Below are 21,526 nucleotides of genomic sequence, written 5' to 3'. Positions count from 1 at the left end.
ACAAGTGTGGTTGTTGTTGCACCAAAAGATCGACCTTTTAATGCCCAATAGAACCACTAGACTTATAGAATCCACAAGAGGCGGTTAAGCCATGTCACAAACCCGAGCGCTGCGCTACACAACACAAGGAGACCAAGGGCGCGCACCTTGCAACAGAGACTTCATTGCATCAGCGATTTGAGGGTGTGAAATATTCAACTGAAGTTGCTTATTGGATTGGCTTCATCCAGAGGTCAACATTGTGCAGATTGGAGACCATTTTACAGAGTTTTTTATCAGTTTTCTGGACCAGATTGAAGAGGTGTTTGTGAACAGCGATTGGGAGGTCGTTGGCATTGTTTCCAGGCTTGTACGACCCATGCATTTATTAATACCATTGCTGCAGGTGGTGCCAATATCAAGGAGGTACGATTTGGGTTGAAAAGCTCTTCAAAAATCATAATAAAATTCCAAAGAGGGGGCTAGGATTGCAGAAAAGGGTTGGTGTCATCAGCCAAGGGTGAAGTTGCATAATTCTAAGAGTTCCAATCAGATTTACAGCTGCTTTTTCGTTCAACCCCTGCATGGGAGTAGTGATTTCTATTATCCGGGTATGCACAAGATTGTAGAGTCTTTACGGTTCAATAAATAAAGGAGAAATGATGCATTTGGTGTACTAATCTAATTATTCATTTAGTTCTCAGATTTTAGAGTTTGGTTTGAATGTTGCATTTGCTTTTTAATTCCAAAACCCCCAAAAAAATACAAACTCAGAAAAAACCAACAAAAAAAGTCAGTAAACTTCATCAAAATCCGCAGTAAAGTCATTGTGAGGACTTGGGAGTCTTCACACTTTCCTTGCCCTTTTCACTAGCTGTAGTGAGCCAACTTGGTACATGTTCCAACAACTTTTTGCTATGTTTTGGTATTTAAAGGCTAAGTCACAAGGTTTGCCGAATTTCGGCCATGATATTCAAAATTTGGCGAACTTCAAAACATGAATAAAAAATTGACATTCACCCGATATTCGTACGGATAATGGCGTAGTTTTTTTTAATAAAATATATTAAAAATAGATGTTTTTCTAGGGTTTTTGTAGGTCGAGTGGCACGACCGATGGAAATGATATTTCTTGTACTCACTCAATAATGAAGTAGGAGAACAAATCACTCAAATGCTAGAATATATTTGTGACAATTTTTTGTTGGCCGATAACATTTTCTGTTTAGATTCGCAGCCAAGAAAAAGTGAGGTCGTTCATGGTTCATGGCTGTACCAGCGTGTGGAGTTATATGACGAAATTATTTTACTCATGGCTGTAGCAACATGTGGGAGATGAGTGTTGATTTTAGGCAATCAGATGTTAATCTAGTTACTTGAATTATAATCAGACTGAGAATAAGCAGAAATAATAATAAAAGCACAGAACACAAGACACAAGTACCCTGGGAAAACCTCCCTCTTGGAGGAAAAACCCAGCATCAAAAATTCAGATCAGTTCCTTATTTATAAGCAGATTACATGAATCAGATTACTTATCTGATTGAGTGCCAATCTAGGGCAGACTGAACCTAGAAAATGCAGCTGTAATATGTCTTCAGAGAGAGCAGAATATCGACACCACTTGAAGAGGGAGATCACTGAAGTATAGCGCACCACCTTGCCCAGCAAGTTGTCCAATGGATTCGCTCTCTAACATGCCAGATTCGCTGACTGTTCTTGCATAAGGCTGATCGCACTTGATAATGATTGTGAGTTGTGTAGAATGAATCTTGTTTATATACAAGATTCATGCTCAAGTTTTCCCAAGTCGGCTTTTGCCAAATTCCCTTTATTTTACATATTTAATTTGCACTTTTGGAGCCCAAATTTGGGGCCTACATAACTTGTAAGTTGAGGCACGTTTCCTTTTAGGGCCCAGCCCTATTAGACATAAACCACACGTTACATTTGGGCCCAGCCCTATTAGACATAAATTACTTTAACCTTATTACAATAAGATAATATTTTAATTGCCACACGGCATTATTAAAATATGGTCCGAACTAGCTAAGCATTTTAACAATGAGGGGTAGAGAGGATAAATGGTACACAAAATGTACATAGGGGTAGCAGAAGACTCGAACCTGTCTGCTCGTGTTTCACGTTTAATATTTTGATTTTTTTTTTATTTAATTCTTTTCTTTTTCCAAATAAAGCTTACATTCGGTTTTGTTTTTATTTTAATTTTCGGTTTTTTTTTTTTAGTTAATATATTAAAATATAATATTTTTAAACTATTTAAATTAGATCTAACATATTAAATTTAATATATTTATTATTTAATATATTAATAATATTTAAATTAAATTTTTAAACATATTATATTATAATATTTTTAAATTTGTTATAATATATTCAAATTTAACATAATATTATTTTATTTTTATGGATTTATTAAAATATTAAAAAAAACAATTTATATAAGAAATTTTATGATGATTTTTTTTCTTTGGTCAAACTTCATCCGAATTTTATGGTTGCCGAATTCGAACTTGAACTCGAACCTTGCGACATAGTTTAAAGGCATTCAAACAACTTATTGCTATGTCTTGGTATTTAAAGACATTCTTTTCGACAATGAATTTGTAAGGAAAATCAGAGAACATCTAGTGCAAAAAAAGAAGTATTCATTTTAGTTACATTTCAAGTTAAGCCTAAAACAAATCATTGTATGCATCAAAATCACATAGGCCATCCATTAGTCTGTGCCTGCTGTTTGCAATCATTTTCTAAAAGCCACAAAGCCAGTCCAAAAAGGGTGTTGACCTCAGTGAACAACACCCTTGCAATCCAGCAACTTTCCAAAAGGTATTTTAAGTACCACCTTCCTTTTGTGTATCCAGATGTGAGCAGAAAATTATGAGTAAACTAAAATAATTGAGATGCAAATAACAACCTAAAAATACACAATTATCAAGCCTACACTCATGATTAGGACACTAAAAAGGAAACCAAACAAAAAGCAATAAAAGCGCAAACTCAAGTCTCCTTTGATTTGACTATCGTTCAATTTGAATGCGTGCTCGATTCTACGTCTCCATAGGTGCTTGAAAACGCTCCATGATGGTGGATATGAGATGCAAGTTAAGCTAAATGATGTATGTAAGATGCAAATTAGAGTGATTAAACTAACATTATGACTTCACTATGCAAATAAACGTGGTGAATTACAAAGGAAAAATGAGGGATTAAATAGGCAAGGATGAGGGAATGCAGAGACTTAGAAATGTGCCACTTGTCCCACTTGAGTACAAGTGGCAATGCAAGAGATGACAAATCTTCCCTTCTCCAGGCCAAGTGTCACAGCTCAAGATGACAAGTGTAGCCAAAGACACATGTCGGTTTGGGAGAGAAACACCCAAACAAAATTGATTATTTTCCAAATATTTGCAAAATTAGGGAATGTGCACATGTAACAAGGGTGGTTGAAGGGATAGGGTTGGTTCGAACCCAAGGGTGGTTAGTGGGTTAGGTTAGATGTGAGGTTAGATGGGGGTTAAGATTAGGAGCCATGTGCTCTAATTGAATTATTTGAATTATTAAATCCAAATAAAATGACTAGGAGGGAAAAAAGAAAATATGAATTAAATTAAATAAATGACATTTATTTTATTTAATAGAAGAAGGGTAAAAGGGGATTACTTAATTAAAATGTTCACATCACGCATTAATTAATTCATTGGAAGAAGATGCAATAATCAATTAATATATGCAACCAAAGGGATTAAATTCGATTAAATTAATTAATCAAATATAAGTGTCTACATCAGATACCAAAAAGATTACAGTGCCTGCTAGCTCAGATCAGTGCATTAAAGGTCTGCATCCCAGGGCCAAATCAGAGCTCCTCAGAATTGATCCACAGAAGATTCTGAGTTTGTTCTGATTCCTAGACCGTAATCACATCAAGAGCATTAATTTCTGGGCTATGTCGAATTGATTCTGTAAATTCAGCTTTTCATCAAATTGACAGCTAACTGCCCTATGCATTTGCATTTGATTTCTAAAAATAGCATTTCAATTTAGTGACTGAGCTCCTTGATTTCAATCTAGGCTAATTGTAAGCTTGTTTATTTTGTATTTATTTACGTAGCCTTGATTTATGTATAAGAGATTTTATCCCTTACAATACTCTTTTCACAAAAAGGAATAGACTAATAGGAATTTAATGTTTCATGTATAATTTTTTGAGAATCAACCCAAAAATTGTTACTTTTTTTACACCATTGCTCTTAATTGAAGTACTCTTTACACTTACAGAAATATGATCAAAAAGAATCTGTTCCTGGAACCTCATCTTTTTCCAAAAACAAACTCTGCATTTTGCATTTTGCATTTTGGTCCTTTATAATGACGATACCATCAATCATCAATATTATTTTGATCCCTTCATATTGTTACTAATATGGTACTATTGTGTTTGAATGCCAATACCAAATGACACAAATTTGCACATCCAACAACTTGCTAAAATAAGTCTAGTTCAGAACTTAGCATATGGACGGAATGTTGGACTTGAGATACATTAAATCTTCAAGACCCAGGGCTTTAAGTTTTACAAAAAATAGAGTTGATCTCAGGGCTTTTATGCCCCTAACCTTGAGAACAAACATAATACTAATGCAAACCCTTCTCAGCCATCTTTGCAGCATAAGTGTCAAATCCACCTTAAAGTACCACATACACAAATCCACTTTCACATCTCAGGTTAGGTGGTATGCAAAGGGTTGTGGTGTAAAAGAAAAGGGATTCATTTGTATGAGAGTTACACAAGAGATTGAAATGCCCACTAACCTAACCCATTACCCAATAGGCATGTAGAAGTATCAAAATATGGGTAAGCGAGTTGTCAAATATTGAACTATCAGTAGACAAAGTTGTGGAGTACTAAAGGTCAGCTGCATTCTCAAGTGGTTGACCCAAGTTTAACCACACACTGCAGTATGGCAGGCCCTAATACTTGCCCCCAAGGCACAATAAGATGCACACAGTCTCACCCAACATCAAAATATTTTAATATTAAAATTAGGCCAGTCTTAGAGACAGACCTAGAGCAAGAAAAGGTTTAAGTGAGCCAGATTCAACTCCACACCATAGTAAGGCTTCCCACCACACCACCCTCGCATCAGAATAAGACAGAACAAATCTCATCCTGCACTGCTATAAGGTAGCCCACAGCCTTATGGCAGACTGCAAGCAAAAAGAAAAGGTTATGTGAACATAATTTTGCATTACAATAAATATTAAATATTTGTATGACCCACTTGTTAATTTCTGTGTGGTTCTGTGAACTACAGGTGTCAGGATGCATACAAAAATCATTATGGTATTCTATATTAGTTTTATATGTATGGTTCTCTCCCAAGGCTAAAAAATTGTGAAAATGGTTGTGTAATTTGGGTTGATGTACCGACTCAAAATACCCAAATCACGTGAGTGACAGGAATGCCTGCAGGTGTATTCATTTTTTATGTTTTGTATCATCCACATATTATGATATTTGTCATATAGATTCTTTGAAAATACTGTACTAGTAAAAAAAATATTTAAACATTACATCAAGCACGGCTAGTCTCAACAATCGCATATCCAACAACCATATAAAAGCAATGCAAAACAATCAACTAAGATGAATCCTGCTAAAAACAGAATGACTAGAAGAATTTAAAACAAGCTTTAGCCATATTTAATGGAAATGGGTAATTTAAGCAACCATTAATTATATTTGGTCATGTCCCAATATTTTATAACAAATGTACACGGAAGGAATGATGATTAGCAGTTTTTACCTTGTAGAGAATACATTCTTGCACTTGCCAATTCTGAGGGTAGAGAATCACCACGATTCAAAGATGTAGAAAGAACAAGGCCAAATGGATCAAATAAATAAAGAGATCCACCAGATACTATAAATGAAATGTCACAAAGCTGGTAACAACTAAGTAATCCTGAGCCATAATTGACAGCTTGTCCTCGTAGATTCCATGGAGGATGAAGTTGAAGAATGCATATTTCTTCCATGCTTAGCACAGCCCCTTCAAGTACAACTGTTAGAGCAGGACCTTGAAATTCTCCTGAAAAGCATTGCAAACAACCAGAACCATAAGTCAGACTCATCTGTGTTGAAGATACAAAGCAAAGGAATTTTTCTTCATATTAGCATTCCTTCACAACCTTCCCTGACATTAAACAATATTCCAGAAATAAATTCAAAGGAGAGGAATAAAAATTACAACATAGGACAGAAGTTCAGACAAGACTGGGTTTAAAGCTTTTATTGAAGGGAAAACTAACAAAAAATCAATTCAAACCTAGATTAGGTTGAAGCAAAGACTGCCTTGGATGATCCCGTTTATCATATAAAATATGAAGTTTCCTTGCTTTACATCGGTCAGCTATCTCTAGAAGGTCAAACAAGAGAAGATCATAATTTCCATATCTCTTAAGAACCTCACTTATTCTAATATGATCCATGCAGGGTAGGTCTTTTGTCATTTCCTGATCCATAACAGATATATTTCGCAGTGACTTTGCCCCAAGTCTTTCAGCCAAATCATTAGCTATGCTTGAATGCACATAATTTTGAACTTCAATATTCGTTCTCACTAGCCAAGGAGCATCATTATAAACAAGATCCCTTACAGATCTTAGAATCCCAGAGGCATCTGGTGCCAAAATTGAACCTTGAAAACTATCAAATGCCATTTTTTCTCCCAAAGTATCTGCAACTGCCTCAAGAACCCGAAGAACAAAACTCAATTGTTCTGATGAAAGTTCTTTTCCTTTTACGTCTTCATTTAAATGTTGTAAGACTTGTATATAATCCATAATGTCAAATGTCAAACGTACACCCAAAGCAGTAAGAAGGTTTTTGAATACTGACAACTCGGATGGCACAACATACAAATATGGCTGGAATTTCGCTGGTGAGTCAAAGGCCAGCTCCTTAGAAGACACAAAATTATCTCCAATCCACACCCATTGCATTCCCTCAAGGAGGGATTGTAATATTACAAAATCTTTTGTTGCCACAAATTCCTGCATAAGTGAATAGATTGATGGGACCTCCCTTTGAAGTACTTCATCTAGGAATTCCCTTCTGTTGCTATCAGAATCAGATTTTGCAGAACTGTAGGCCTTGGATAACTCAATCAACTGAGCTGCCAGTACCCCAACATTTGGCCGATCCAACCAGCCAAGTTTGTGTTGTATATTCGATGAGTGGCATTCACCATCCAGTATGCGCATGGTTGACGATACTAACCACATTTGGGACTCTTGTCTAACCACTTTTGGAGGTGCTAGTGAACCTCTGATTGATTTGGGCCAAGGGATTCCCTGGACTGGAGGATCAATATAAACAGGACACCAATAGGTGTTGGCTAGTTCCACCCAGAACTCTTCTTCTAATTCATCACCCACCAAACCATCTGCTTGACGAGCAATATCATTATGTGTTTCACAACTCTTTTCTTTAGGGGAATTTGTTAGAATTCCATCTTTTTCATCATCATAGATGTGATCTTCATGCCCTGAGATCTGAGGTGGTTCTGTTGAAATTATTCCAACCTCCATTTTATTGATAAATGCCAGTAATCTCTTAGCCATTTTGAATGCTTCAGACTCTTTTCCAGCTTCATACAGCATTGCAATGGATCTTGCACTATCCAGTAAACCCTTCTGACCTAGAGAATTTTTCAATCCCAGTTCAACCAAAAAATCAAGGATTTCCGGAGCTTTAAACTCTCTTGATGGAAAAAATGCATCTTCATTCAGTAACAGCTGTAGCTCTGGAACACGTGGATCATACAACCTGCTTGAACAGGAAACAGATTAAAGAAAAGAGTCTTCTGATCTTATATAAAAATACAGATAACAAGGTTTTACAAAAGCAAAAGGCTTACCAGTAGCGTACTTTAATTTTTTTTTTATTTCCTAAGGTTTAGAAAGTAATAATGTGCAAAATATGAAGATTCACAAAAGCTAAAGAACACTCATGGCATGAAAATATATTTTGCTTCCTAGTAATTTATTATGTTTATTCATTTGTTATATTACAAACATAACATTATACCCAGCTTTCTTTTTCATCTTTCTCATATGGAAGGATGTATTTTATTGTTAAATTGACAAAAGTAACTGAAAGAACATAATAGACAATCATTGCAGAGCCAACAAGTAGTATTAGCACATCCATATCAAGGCAACATTGTAAAAGACAAAGACCATGTGAACTTTGTCTTATCCTTGAATCTAGCAAACAATGCATCAGCTAGAATACTACTAATGTACTTATACACAACCAGAAGTTTCACATGAAATTTCAAACAGGTTCAAAAGCAACTTCACCAGAGGTAAGTAGAAAAGCATCACTTTTTGAAAGCCAAATTCCTTTAACACAGATAAGGCTTCAATGACCAAAGATAACCTAGAATGCAAACACAAATTCAAACAAGATGGGGGCAGGTTTGTCACCAAATACCAAAGCCACATGGTAGTAAAACAGGGATGGCTTCAACCCAACATCATGTAACACATGAGCAAAAGAAATACCATGAACATGATATAATGATCCTACCAGGCCACCATCAGAGAGGAGAGCATTTTATAAAGAAATCAAAAACACTCACAACATGTCAGCAAAAAACAGCCATGCAGCAACATTTATGGACAATATAAATTATTAAATTTAGGCATAAGCTGCAAAAGAATATCATTTGAGGAACATTTTGGCTCTACATCCTTTTCCAACAGATGAGGTTGATTTCCTATAACAACATAAATGAGAGAAGGCATATGTGCTGCTGTAATGTGTCTCGCAGCAGTCTCAAACTTATTGCATCAAGCTCTCCTAATCCATGTCTATATTGATATTTCATGTTAAAGGATGTCTTGTTGCCTCTTCAAATTTCAATGACATGAAAATATATTAATGCCTGTGAATGGCCAAAATATATCGATGAAACTTAAAAGTATATCAGCAAATAAAAAGAGGAATAAGAAAGAAGAAAATCCAAGAGATTATATTAATGTCCTTAAATGACCAGAACAAGTCAATGGGAAACAAAAATATAGATGGTGGCACTAAAATGATAGTGCAGAAAGAAGCAACATGATAAACCTAAACTATCAACACAAGAATAAAGAATTCCAGAGGGCTATAATAACTCGCGGGAAGAAAATAAATATAGATTATAAAAGATGCCTCTTCAAGAAATAGCACACAAGGCTATACAAAAAAGAAAAATGAACACATATGCTGCTAATTAGGAAAGAGAAAGAAGCTAATCTTGTAATCCCCATTTGACCTCAAAAGTAAGAAGAGAAAAAAATATCACCAAGGGCCTACGGGATAAGGTTTTTCCAAAAGGGGTTGAAGATTTTCATAATTCATTATGCAGTTGGAAAGTTTAAATGTTTCATATTAAGAAAACAAACTGTAAAAATATCAAAACGGAATATACAACATGATTCATACAAAATACTAGTAATAGAAAACAATAATAAATGACCAAGTTGTTTTGAGTCTTATATAAGACCTTTACTACAAATATCAGAGTTCCCAAATTGTGCTTTCTGAATACCATAACCTACTTACAATTCAATTGTACCATGGTTCTATCTTCAGAAGCTCTTGCTTTTTGTGTCCATACAAAATAAAGATACACACTCACTGTGACAAAAGGAAAGACTAAGTTGAGTGATACCTTCCAGGCTTTCGTAAAGATCCTTACCCTGTCAGGATGAAAGGTAATTCAGAACCCAATTTCCTGACTGCAGAATCCTCCTGAATTAAACGCCTGAGGACCTGAATAACCTTCAACATAACTTTTGATTGTGAAGCAAATTTGCATATAGACTATGTGTTGTTGGGTATTTAAATCCAAAATCAAGTTTGTTTTAGCTTTTAATTTTGGTTTTATAGCCTGGGAATATCTAATACAGAAAAAAGTGTTGGAAAGGCATGAATCTCATTTAAGATTCCCTCAAATGTAGAAATTGAGAAATTTAAAGAGGAAAGTTTATATTTTAGAATGAAAGAGGAATATGAAAGGTTATTATGGTTGGCTTTCTACAGGTTGCAATCCTCATGAAACGTAATATTGTTTAAATGGGTAAACTGCCTATGGTCACCAACAGTAATTTCTTCTTTTGATCAATAATTCGTGTCTTGCCAACCGGAAGTTGGGAGACCTCCAATTCAGTCATGTGGTATCAAAGCAAGGAAAGAATACTCATTGTGATTGAGTGTGAAGTGCTTTTTTTTTTCAATTTTGGATATGCTATTTGGGCAAATATTCCCAACAATTTGAAGATTAAAAGAAAGAAATAAGGAATGATGTCTTCTTGTAAAAATTTAGTCAGTTGTGAAAATCAAAGAAATGAAGCCACAGGCAAATTTGGAGGGAGCAGCAGCAGCAGCTAGGAGAGGGTGCATAACAACAAAAAGAGGAATGAAAAGCAGCTACAAAAGATTCAGAGCCCACACCATGCAGCAGGGTAGAAAGGGCGTGCAGCAAGGTAGAAAAGGCGTTCAGCACTGGAATTGCTGTGCACAGCACTTAAAAGGAAGCTTGCAGCTGCCTTTTTCAAAAGCCACATTTGAAAAAATAAAAATAATGCCAGACTATTTTGACCAGGTGTTTTTCAAGCTAAAATCTCTCTTTTTGGCATATGAAGAAAGTTTTTGGTTTCATTATTTATTGGAAGAAGCAATAAATAAGTTCATCATCAGCCAAGATGTAAGTTTTGATGATATAAAACTATGGATAAGTCTCAACTTAATCAAAGTATTCAAGAATGAAGTTAAAAAATAAGGACAGCAGGTAAGCTTGTCCCTCTATAGAGATTGTCAAACAAGGTTAAATGGTGTAGAAGATCAAAAACTCCATCATCTTCTGGCTCAATTGGATGATCAAGTTCAATTAGTGAATCTAACTTTAGTTCACTAGGTCTCTAGAGAGTCTACCCCTAAACAATAAATTTCTAATGGTAAAACTGGTTCTCCATCTCAGGTGGAGGAAGAGATTGGAGATAATCTGCCAATTAAATCTACAAAGTTACCTCCAGAACAAATTCCTAACAGTATTCTTCATTGCCCAAGTGGGTAAAGCAATAGATGCCTTCACTTCATCCTGATAAGGTGAATAAAACAAGACAAAGGAACACAAGGAAACAAGTAAATTATCCACTGTCAACTGATGTGATTGTGAAGCCTTTTTTCATTTATAGAAGAAACAGATCAAAAAAGAATGCAAAAATGCTATCAGAGAAAAGCATAACTCAATTATGAAGAACAAAACATGGGTACTTGCTGATTGTCCACCAGGAATTAAACCCATTGCATGCCTGTTCTTTTACAGGGTGAAATATAAGCCAAATAGTACTATGGGCAAGTATAGAGTTATATTGTTTGCAAAATGATATGCACAACAATTAGGTATCGACTACATAGAAACTTTTACCCCCACAGCAAAATGGAACACAGTTCAAATGACAATTGCACCAGAAGTGCAGAATAAATCCAGGTTACCAATCCCACTATCAGTATGGGTTCAAGTTCAGGGGTCCCGTTCATGGATTCAGTCAAAAAACAATTAGGGTTAGGTTCAACCATACAAAAATGTATAAAAAGATAACAAACACACACACTTTGTCTTTATTTGATCCAAATTCTCAATATATCTCATTTTATCCTCGAAGCTTCTATATTTAAATGGTAAGCCATAAAGTCTTTTCCCTGAAAAATAAATAAATATAAATATCAACAATAAGAAACATGATATTTTGAAATTTAATATTTATTAGTAAATAAGAAACATATCTAATATCTATTTACATAAATGAAGATATTTAAATATAAATCTATTAATATGAATGTATTATATATTAAAATGTTTTATATCTATTTAAATATATATCAATATAACTATATTAATATGAATATGAATATAAATATATCATTACTTTTAAATTTATCGATTGGCTATTGAGACTATGGGGCCCTCAACAACATTCAACTAGTCCTCTCATTCAACCAATAAACCACTCTCAGAACAGTAAACCCAGATCTCACAAATATGGATAAAAGGGCAATGGAACAAAGAAGTGAGCTCAGATACCAATAATAGAGAACATAGAGACCAGCTCCATTGAGTACACAACGGCAAAAAGGCCAATCAAAGGTAAACCGATCACAAAACATGATCTTGATCATTGGTTTCTTTTTCATTTTCTTCTCATTGGCAGTAAATTTTGTAGGGCAAAAGGAAATGAAATGTTAAAAACCACAAAACAGATTAAAAACCTAAATATTTTGCAAACAAGTTTCGCTACAAGGAAAAATGAAAAAAATATTAAATTCGTCAAAACATGTGGGTAAGGGCACTTACAAAAAGAGCCAAGTAACCCACTTACGACCCCTGCCCAACTCCACAAGATGGCAAGTGTCTTTAGGGAGTTGAGACATTGATGGGGAAAGCAAGTACACGCCACCAAGCAAGCAAGAGGGCTGTCGTAGACATCCACTCTTAGGTTTGGTGTAGAAATGGCTCTCTTTGTGTGTGTGCGTGTGTGTGCGTGTGCGTGCAAGTGTGTATGTGTGTGCGCGCACGTGTGTGTGTGGGGAGTCTATGTCATGATTGCAAGACTCAAAACCACAATTGCATTATTAAAGATAATATTTACTTGGTAAGATGTAACCCTAACCCTAATTGTGTGTGTGTGTTGTCTATGTCATGATTGCAAGATTCAAAACCACGATTGCATTATTAAAGATAATATTTACTTGGTAAGATGTAACCCTAACCCTAATTTGTTGCAATTGTGGTTTTAGAGAAAATTAGAAAAGGGGCATTACATGCTAAATTGATCCAAAATTTAAATCTGTATGAACCGGTCTTGAATTTGGGCATGGCAAGGGAACAATTGGTAACATAGGAACAATTGGAGAAGTAATATAAATGACTTGTTGAACGCACCCAAGTATCAATCGGTCTGCTTGCAGATGTCTATAGTTTGCGATGGCATGAACTCAAACTATATGTAATGTTTATCTACCTGTATGTATCTGCGATCTGATGTAATAATCATCAATGCAAGGAGAGACGGGATGGAGTTTTATTTATATCGGCTAATGAGATATACTCCAAGGGTCGATTACCTTCATAGAGCAATGCGTCCTTTCAAAGGGTGGCAGACTTAGTCAAGAGTCGGCTCCTTTAGAAGTATTGTATTAATTACTTGCATATCGGTCAAAACACAAACCGATTCAATAATGAAGTGTTGAGTTAATATAAGTTAATTAAATCACACAAGACAAGTCGACATATGATTATTTTGCTGATAAGTGACAACTCATGTAATTGTCTAAGGCCGAAGGCCACTTAGACAATTAGGTTAACTTTGTCGGCCCAGAAGGAGTCCGACCAAAGCTACTATATCATCGACACTCCCTCTTAGCTAGGAAGGAATCCTTCATGATCTCTACAAGTCACATCACCTCATTGTGATGCCTAACACAATGACTACACTCATGTGTATGAAGGTAAAGATATCACCTCACCGTGATATCAACCATCATGGCTCCTCCATAGATATCACCTTACATGATATCTACCATTATGGTTTCTCCAAAGATATCACCTCACGTAAAATCAACCATTATGGCTTATCCATAGATATCACCTCATGTGATATCCACCATTATGGTTTATTCATAGATATCACCTCACATGATATCAACCATTATGGCATATCCATAGATATCACCTCACGTGATATCCACCATTATGATTTATTCATAGATATCACCACGTGATATCAACCATTATTGTGAGATCGTCACCTCACAATGATGGTGAGATGCACAAGTGTTCATCATTGTGAGATCGTCACCTCACAATGATATTTACCATGGCTCATCCAGAGGGTAAACACAGAAGTACAAGAAAATCATCACGGACTCTCTCACGTGATGTTGTCATGGCGTCACACACATGACATCCACCATGAACCATATCAGAGGGTGGAGATAAGGGATTTCACCTCAAGTCTCTCTCAAAGAGAAATGCATTAACAAGAGTTTACACTCTAAACATCTTATAAAGAGAAGAATACATTAGTACAAAAATATAAATAAAACAGAGATGTTGAGACTCAATCTCAACTAAGGCTAAATTTCCCCACCACACTGGCAAGCTTACCTCGAAAGTACACAAACTTTATTCTAGAGAGAAACTTGGTGAGAATGCCTATCGTCTTCTCATCAATGCTAATGTATCTCAACTGAATAGCATTCCTTTCCTCCATATTTCTAACATAGTGATACTTGATCTCCACATGCTTTGACCTATCATGAAATACAAGGTTGGAGTCTGCATCACTCTTGGTGTATTCCAAGCGCACCAAGTATCCATCTATCCAGGAATATCATGAACTAGGAGTCAACATAAGGCCTTCTAGCCTACATACATGAGACTCCATCCCATGAATCATAGTCCTTTAACATATCACTAGAGAAACCATCTCGACATGGTCCACTCCCTCTAAATCAGATATCAACCAAGATCCTTGGATATCAACGAAGATCCTTGGATGTCAACTGAAGCACATCCTCTTAGCTGCTCCCTCTATCACAGAAGCATACCCTGCTCACATGGTCCCAATCATAGAAGATATCTTGCTTCAAGAGACTCATCATTTGGTTTGATCCACATATGACTGGAAATGCTAGATCCAAGACCACTATTAGTAATAGTTTATAGAACTAAACTATCTCGAAGAGAAATACCAATATTAGAAGCACGCGTGAATCACTATTCCAATATGATTGCATGAATTAATAGCCACACAGAAAATTCATGTCATTTTAAATCAGAATCTCTTCAAGTGTTGCATTTAAGTGCTTTTCAAGTCTGCACCAGACCCAACGAACCTTCACCATAGATGAATTGTAATGCTTGATACAGTATGACCCAAGTCCCTGACTAAGTTTAAGTTTGTTGGGAGTATATGACCAGTATATATATTCCACAACAGGTAATCCACCTCTTGTTCAAGCATCAAAAGCTCTCTCATTACTATCGATGAGAACCGACAATTTCTCAGCAAACTGTACCACCAAGGCTTGTCCCAACTTGCATGAAGTTCTTCTACAATCATCATCTTACTCACCATGCTATGTACTTGTGCTACATGGTTGTAACCTGATCTAAGCTTAGAGAACCACAACATGAGGAATAGGTGAATAAATAGGTTCGCGGATCCTTAATAGTGTGCTAAATATTAACTGTTGTTTGTGTTTACCGACAAAAAGATGCACATTATCCCTTTCTCCAAGAAGCTTCCAAGCATCAAGACTTTCAATAACTTTGTATGCTTTTTTTTTTTTTCTTTCAATCGCCCTTGCTCAATGCTCGGGTTGCAACCATTACATGATCACAGACATTCTCAGGAGGACCAGTCAATGTTTGCTTCTCATTTATTTCCAATATATGCCGAAAGTGTATATATATTCAGACATGTTTCAATGTATGTATCTGAATATATATGAATATCTTATACTGAAATTGCTATTTCAATCACTGCCTGTGTAATTGATCTGTGCTTCATTGCCTTTCATAAAATCATTGCTCTCCGTAATCCATTTCATGGATTTCATGTATATGAATATACAAATTGATTCTCTTTAATAATATTGTTTTCTTTATGAAAAACTTAATCGCTGCACATCAACCATAATCACTTTCTATGATAAATAAATCACTCCAGATATAGTATTATTTAGTTTCCAAGACTTGCGATTATTTCCAGCAACAATCATATAAACGGCAATCATCAAAAATACTGACGGCTTCATTGCTGATACTTATCATCGTTGTTCTGAATCTTCGTTTCACCTTAGTCACAGATCCTTAATATTGTGTTTACCGACAAACAGATGCACTAACTTCAATCACTTTTACGGGAGTCAATCATTGTTCATATTACTTTATTTTCAACATTTCATTCTTTATCGGGGTTGCCTTTTGATGATTGTTGTTACTGGTAATTGTTCTTAATATTACCACAACATAGTGATATATCAACCTCATTTGTTTATTCCATACACATGTTCATGATTCACTAACGCCATCCATTCCTTTTAATATGCAGTCAAAACCTTCTGTAGTCATTGCTGGAGAAGTCGATTTGCTCATGAGTTTCTCTGTATGTTTATTAACATGATCCACAACCTTTGACGAAGCACTTCACAATAATAGAATCGGCTATTATGACATCAAGTCATTTGTGCCTTCATATTAATTTCCTTGTCTATGTTCGGTGACGTCTTTTATGTTAAACCAATCACCATCTTTTAATGTTTTTCACCTATGTCACTTTTCAATAGGATTACGGTTCTGTTTGTGTGTAGATGATTGTCGTCTATAACTTACCAATTATGTAATCGCAACATGCTGTCTTTCTGTCTTAACTGTGCTCTCCGCGAGAATCATAATTATTTACGCACCCATGCTCCTCCGCCTCACCATGATTCAACTATAATACAGTCGCGCATTCAAATCTGGATTACAACTGTTTCATTGAATGCATGCCCATGCCTATTGGCCGCTGCCATTGCCGGTCCACTGGATTACAACTGTTTTATCTACCTGTATGTATCTGCGATCTGATGTAATAATCATCAATGCAAGGAGAGACGGGATGGAGTTTTATTTATATCAGCTGATGAGATATACTCCAGGGTCGATTACATTCATAGAGCAATGCATCCTTTCAAAGGGTGGCGGACTTAGTCAAGAGTCGGCTCCTTTAGAAGTATTATATTAATTACTTGCATATCAGTCAAAACACAAACCGATTCAATAATGAATTGCTGAGTTAATATAAGTTAATTAAATCACACAAGACAAGTCGACATATGATTATTTTGCTGATAAGTGATGACTCATGTAATTGTCTAAGGCCGAAGGCCACTTAGACAATTAGGTTAACTTTGTCAGCCCAGAAGGAGTCCAACCAAAGCTACTATATCATCAACATGACTTAACCTCGATTTTTGAAGAAAATGGATTAAAAAAAGGTGGAGGCTTTGTATGGATCAAAACTAGCTGCTAGAGCATGGTATGCAAATTTTCAGTGACTTAACACCAAATTATGCTTGGAAGAAGTCTTGTCATAATTTATTGTTGCAAATACAGAAAGTGATGAAAAACACAACTAGGATATGAAAAAGCAATTAAGACAAGGATTTGAAAGGACTAGTTTAGGATTTCTTAGTCACTATTTGGAAATAATACTAAATCAAAGACCCAATAGTATTTTCATTTCTCAAGAAAAATATATTTTAGAATTGCTGAAGAAATTCAAAATGGAATATTGTATACCTTCTTGTTTTATAATAAACCTAGAAACCTAGAGCCAAAACATCGGATACAATCAAAGGTCATACAGACACAACCTAAGACTATTAGGACCAACAACCCAAAGACCACCCACTAGAGAGGCCCATTGATTGCAAACTTTGTAAGTACTTGGCTGATCTTTTTGCCATGAGTACTCACAAGAAAAACTTGCAAGATATTTTGCCAAATAATTTGAAAATTTATTAAGTCTTTTGGCAAGTCCATGTGAAAAATCTCACCACAAATAGAGGCACGCACTGAAAGCAAGAAACTAAAAAGCATACAAAATTATCATTAAACCCCCTATTTGCCTCTTCTTCAACACGCACGGCAACAAGAAAGCATTATAAAGCAAACTGTGAAGACTTTTTTGGGGATTTAAAGGACAAATTTGGATTCGTATCAAGTTAGTTTTTTCTTTCCCTTTTTTTCAAGAATATAAATTTGTAAATTATTTTAATTTTTTTAGCAAGTGAAATTGACATATTTTATTAAATTGAATTGATTCAATTTATCTTAACTTTTTTGTTGGTTAAAATTTAAATGATTTACACTAATTTGAATCAATTTCTTTCTTTTTTTCAATATAGAGTTTACATTCTAGGATTGAAAGATGTTAATTTTGTCAAACTCATTAATTCATTAACCATATGTCTGTATTACATTAGTTTTAAATGCATTTAAATTTTACATTCATATTCAAATTGCTATATTTTTGACAATTTTTTGTTGTTAACAGTATTGCAAGTTAATATTGTAATGTCCCCTAATGGGATATTCCTATATTTTTGCCCAAGCACATTGTAAATGCACAGGTCTGCTGTTTATATCAATCTGATCTGCTGCCTACACTCAGATATATGTGTGTATGGGAATCCTTTCTATTCTATCAGGTCTGATTCTCTGGTTATTGATTTAATGTCTCCTCTTTCTTTCCTTCAATGCCTGCTTGATTATTGATTGCAGATTTATATTTGTGTTCTGATCTCTTTGATAATGTTCATATCATTCTTCCAAATTTTCTTATAATTCTGATTTAGGTCTGCTCCTAAATCGACTTTTAATGCTTCAGATATTTTGTTCTATTCCATGGATCCTTCCTTCTCAAATGAAAACTTCTCCCCATTACATCCTCCAATGTGACGGAGAGTCACACCTCTTCATAATGGTCACAACATTTCACAACTACCATCCTTCGAAAGGGTCACAACCCTTCATCATTTTTGCCCCTTTGAAAGAGTCACTTCCTTATCTTATTCCCATTAATGCTTCCTCAATTCCTTTGCTCCCTTCTTTCTTCTTTCATCCCTTTTCTTCCCAAATGAATTTCTCTTCTCTCCCTTTTATATCTCATGTTTGAAGGAGTCACAATTTTTCATTTCATGCCTTTTGACCATTCATTAAACTTAACTAAATTTCAATTATATTAAAATTTATTTTTATTCTTTTATATTTTAATTTATTATTATTATTTATTAATAAATCTTATTTCAACAAGGGGACATTACAAATAAACAACCATAATGGCATCTGGCTCTAGATTTAGTTCAGACTCAACAAGTGGAAGCTATCTCGTTCAAATAAGACCCCTTGGAAATTACCCTGCTAGGAAATATGCCATAATGAAGCCAATAGTGAGGACCATAATTTGCATCTGGTGCTTGAAGAAGCTTAGAGGTAGCATCAATCGCCTCAAAAATACATCTTCTAAGCATTCCTAATTGCAATCCCAAATCATGTCCAGCAATACCAAAAGAGGTGAAATGAGAGATGATGACACTTCTTGCATCACTACATGAAAAGAAATTGGAGAGGGCCAGGGCACAAGTAGCCATAAAGACAGCCATTGCTCTTAACTTGCTAACACAATCCGATGTAGATGCAGAAGCATTGTGGGCTTTAGTTGCAGTCCATGCATGTGTAGCACATTTAGCTTGAGTAGAGCTCAGTTGTAAGGGTTTTTTGTGCCTAGAAACATACAAAAAGCACAACCTTCATTAGAAGCTACAAGGTGGAACAAGGGGGTGCGCAAAGAAGTATATAAAGCATGCACAACTTTTCGGTATTACAACAACGTTCCCTACATTCAAGGAGCCCATATTGGGAGTATTTGGTGATAGTGCAAGGGTACAAAGCACCCTCACCAAGAAAGTTAAGTGGCAAGCTGCTCCATAATGCTATTGTAGATGCAAAGAAATTGTGGAATATCAAAACTAGTGACAAAATTTTGGATGCACAATTCTTTCAAACGGATTGACAAATGGAAGGAACCACGACCTCGTCAATTTTTTAGAAGCTGCAAATGGTGAGCTGTTTTTTTGAAATCAAATAATGCCTCCAACAAAATAAAGAAGATAAAAAAATTGAGTTTGATGTTGGAAGATGTTTTAGAGGTGGGGAAATAAAATGTTGTGTAAGTTGTTACTAACAATGCAACAACTAGAAGATTGCTTCAAAAAAGTATCCAACACTCCTTTGGACCGCTTGTGCAGCCCATTGCCTTGACCTTATTATGGAGGGCATAGGCAAAACCTATGAAAGCCGGGGACGTGTCCCCGGCCTGAAAACCCCCGTCCCAGTCCCAAGGACGTTTCGGGGACTTGGGGACAGCCAGAGGACATTTCCCCCCTATTCCCAAATTGCTAGAATTTAGAGGGGACGTCCCCGAAACGAGGGGACGTCCCCGAAACGAGGGGACGTATTCCCAAATTGCTAGAATTTAGAGGGGACGTCCCCGAAACGAGGGGAAGTCTGCCCTAGTTGTGGGGGACGGCCAGACGTCCCCCACATCTTGGGCTATTAAAAAAATAAAAAATTGTCGTATTTTCGAAAGAAAAAAATTAATTTTCTAACATGGGCCCCTATTAATTCAAATTGTCATTAAAAAAATTAAAAGGCATCATTAATTAAATTTTAAATTTATTAATTCATATCAAACATTTATTATTAATTCATATTATAAATAGAAAATATTAAATTGTTAAATTAATTGTTAAACATTTAAAAATTTAAAATTAATAAATAATAAATTATATATAGAATTTCAAAATAATAAAATATCAATTCGTAAGTTAAAAAATAAAAACTTAAAACTTGACGATATGAATTTATAATATATATGATTAAAACTTAAAACTGAACAATATAAACTTATAATTGACAATGAAACAATATGGCAGCAGTGTAGCCTTTGGGAATTTTGTATGTCATTTCTTTAATATTTATTATGATATGCATATTGGCAATGTGAATGAATTGAAATTATGAATTATGAGTGCATATTGAGTATTGAGTCTATTGACAATGTTGTATGTTCAAAGTTTACATTCTAAAATGTTTTCATAGTATCATACACATGCTATATCCATGTTTTCATATGAATATAATGTATATATGCATGCTTTATCCATGTTTTCATATGAACATTTAGAATTTTCCTATATATTTTAAATTTTCCCTATATTTAATATAATCGTCCCCTTTGCCGTCCCCCTCCCCGTCCCCAAATTTGCCAAAAAAATTTGCCATCCCGGAAACTCGGGGTAACATAGGGCAAAATTGATCGAGTGAAACCAATTGTAGTAGATGTGAGAAATATAATAAACATATTTATAATCACCAGTGAGTTCTTAGCTTGATGAGAGGTCACACCAAGGTGAAAGCTTTTGTTATTGTATACCACAAGGTTTGTGACTAGTTTTCTAACATTGCAAAGTATTTCTAGTTTATTGACTCCCTTGAAACAGAATTTTGTGAGTCAAGCATGGATAGACTCAACTTATTCAAATAAGGTTGATGGAGAGAAGACTACAAAAACAAATTATGATGATGTCTTTGCAAAGAGAGCTTTAAACTTTAAAGATTCTCAAGGTAACTTCAAACTTCAATTTTTAAATTTTAAATTGAAACCTTTATTTTAATCTTCAAAAATATTTAATTTTATTGCAAGTTATAACTTGAATTTTTTTGTACTTTGTACTTTGTAGGTATTGCAGCTGCTGGTAAGGGGTTTTGTAAGAACCCCTGCTTATTCTGCCTTTAATTTTCAGTTTTAATGGTTTGGCATTTTGTCAAACACTTGGCATGCAAACCTCTGAATT

General features: G+C 35.1%; 1 protein-coding gene across 4 annotated transcripts in view; it reads right to left on the bottom strand.

Annotated features, from left to right (window-relative positions):
• The window catches only part of LOC131033191 (uncharacterized), a 164,830-nt gene that overhangs the window by 80,795 nt on the left and 62,509 nt on the right, over nt 1–21,526 (bottom strand). For all 4 annotated transcript variants that reach the window (XR_009103573.2, XR_009103574.2, XM_057964335.2 and 1 more), the window contains 2 exons: nt 6,333–7,834; nt 5,811–6,095 (listed from right to left, as the gene is read on the bottom strand). Coding sequence is in view for 2 of the 4 variants with exons in the window: in XM_057964335.2 (XP_057820318.2) it covers nt 5,811–6,095; nt 6,333–7,834 (1,787 nt within the window). In the remaining 2 variants the exon portion in view is untranslated. The remainder of the gene's footprint in view (nt 1–5,810; nt 6,096–6,332; nt 7,835–21,526) is intronic.

The sequence above is a fragment of the Cryptomeria japonica genome, chromosome 6, assembly GCF_030272615.1.
Source record: "Cryptomeria japonica chromosome 6, Sugi_1.0, whole genome shotgun sequence".
Classification (NCBI taxonomy): domain Eukaryota; kingdom Viridiplantae; phylum Streptophyta; class Pinopsida; order Cupressales; family Cupressaceae; genus Cryptomeria; species Cryptomeria japonica.
This window is presented reverse-complemented; position numbering and strand designations above follow the sequence as displayed.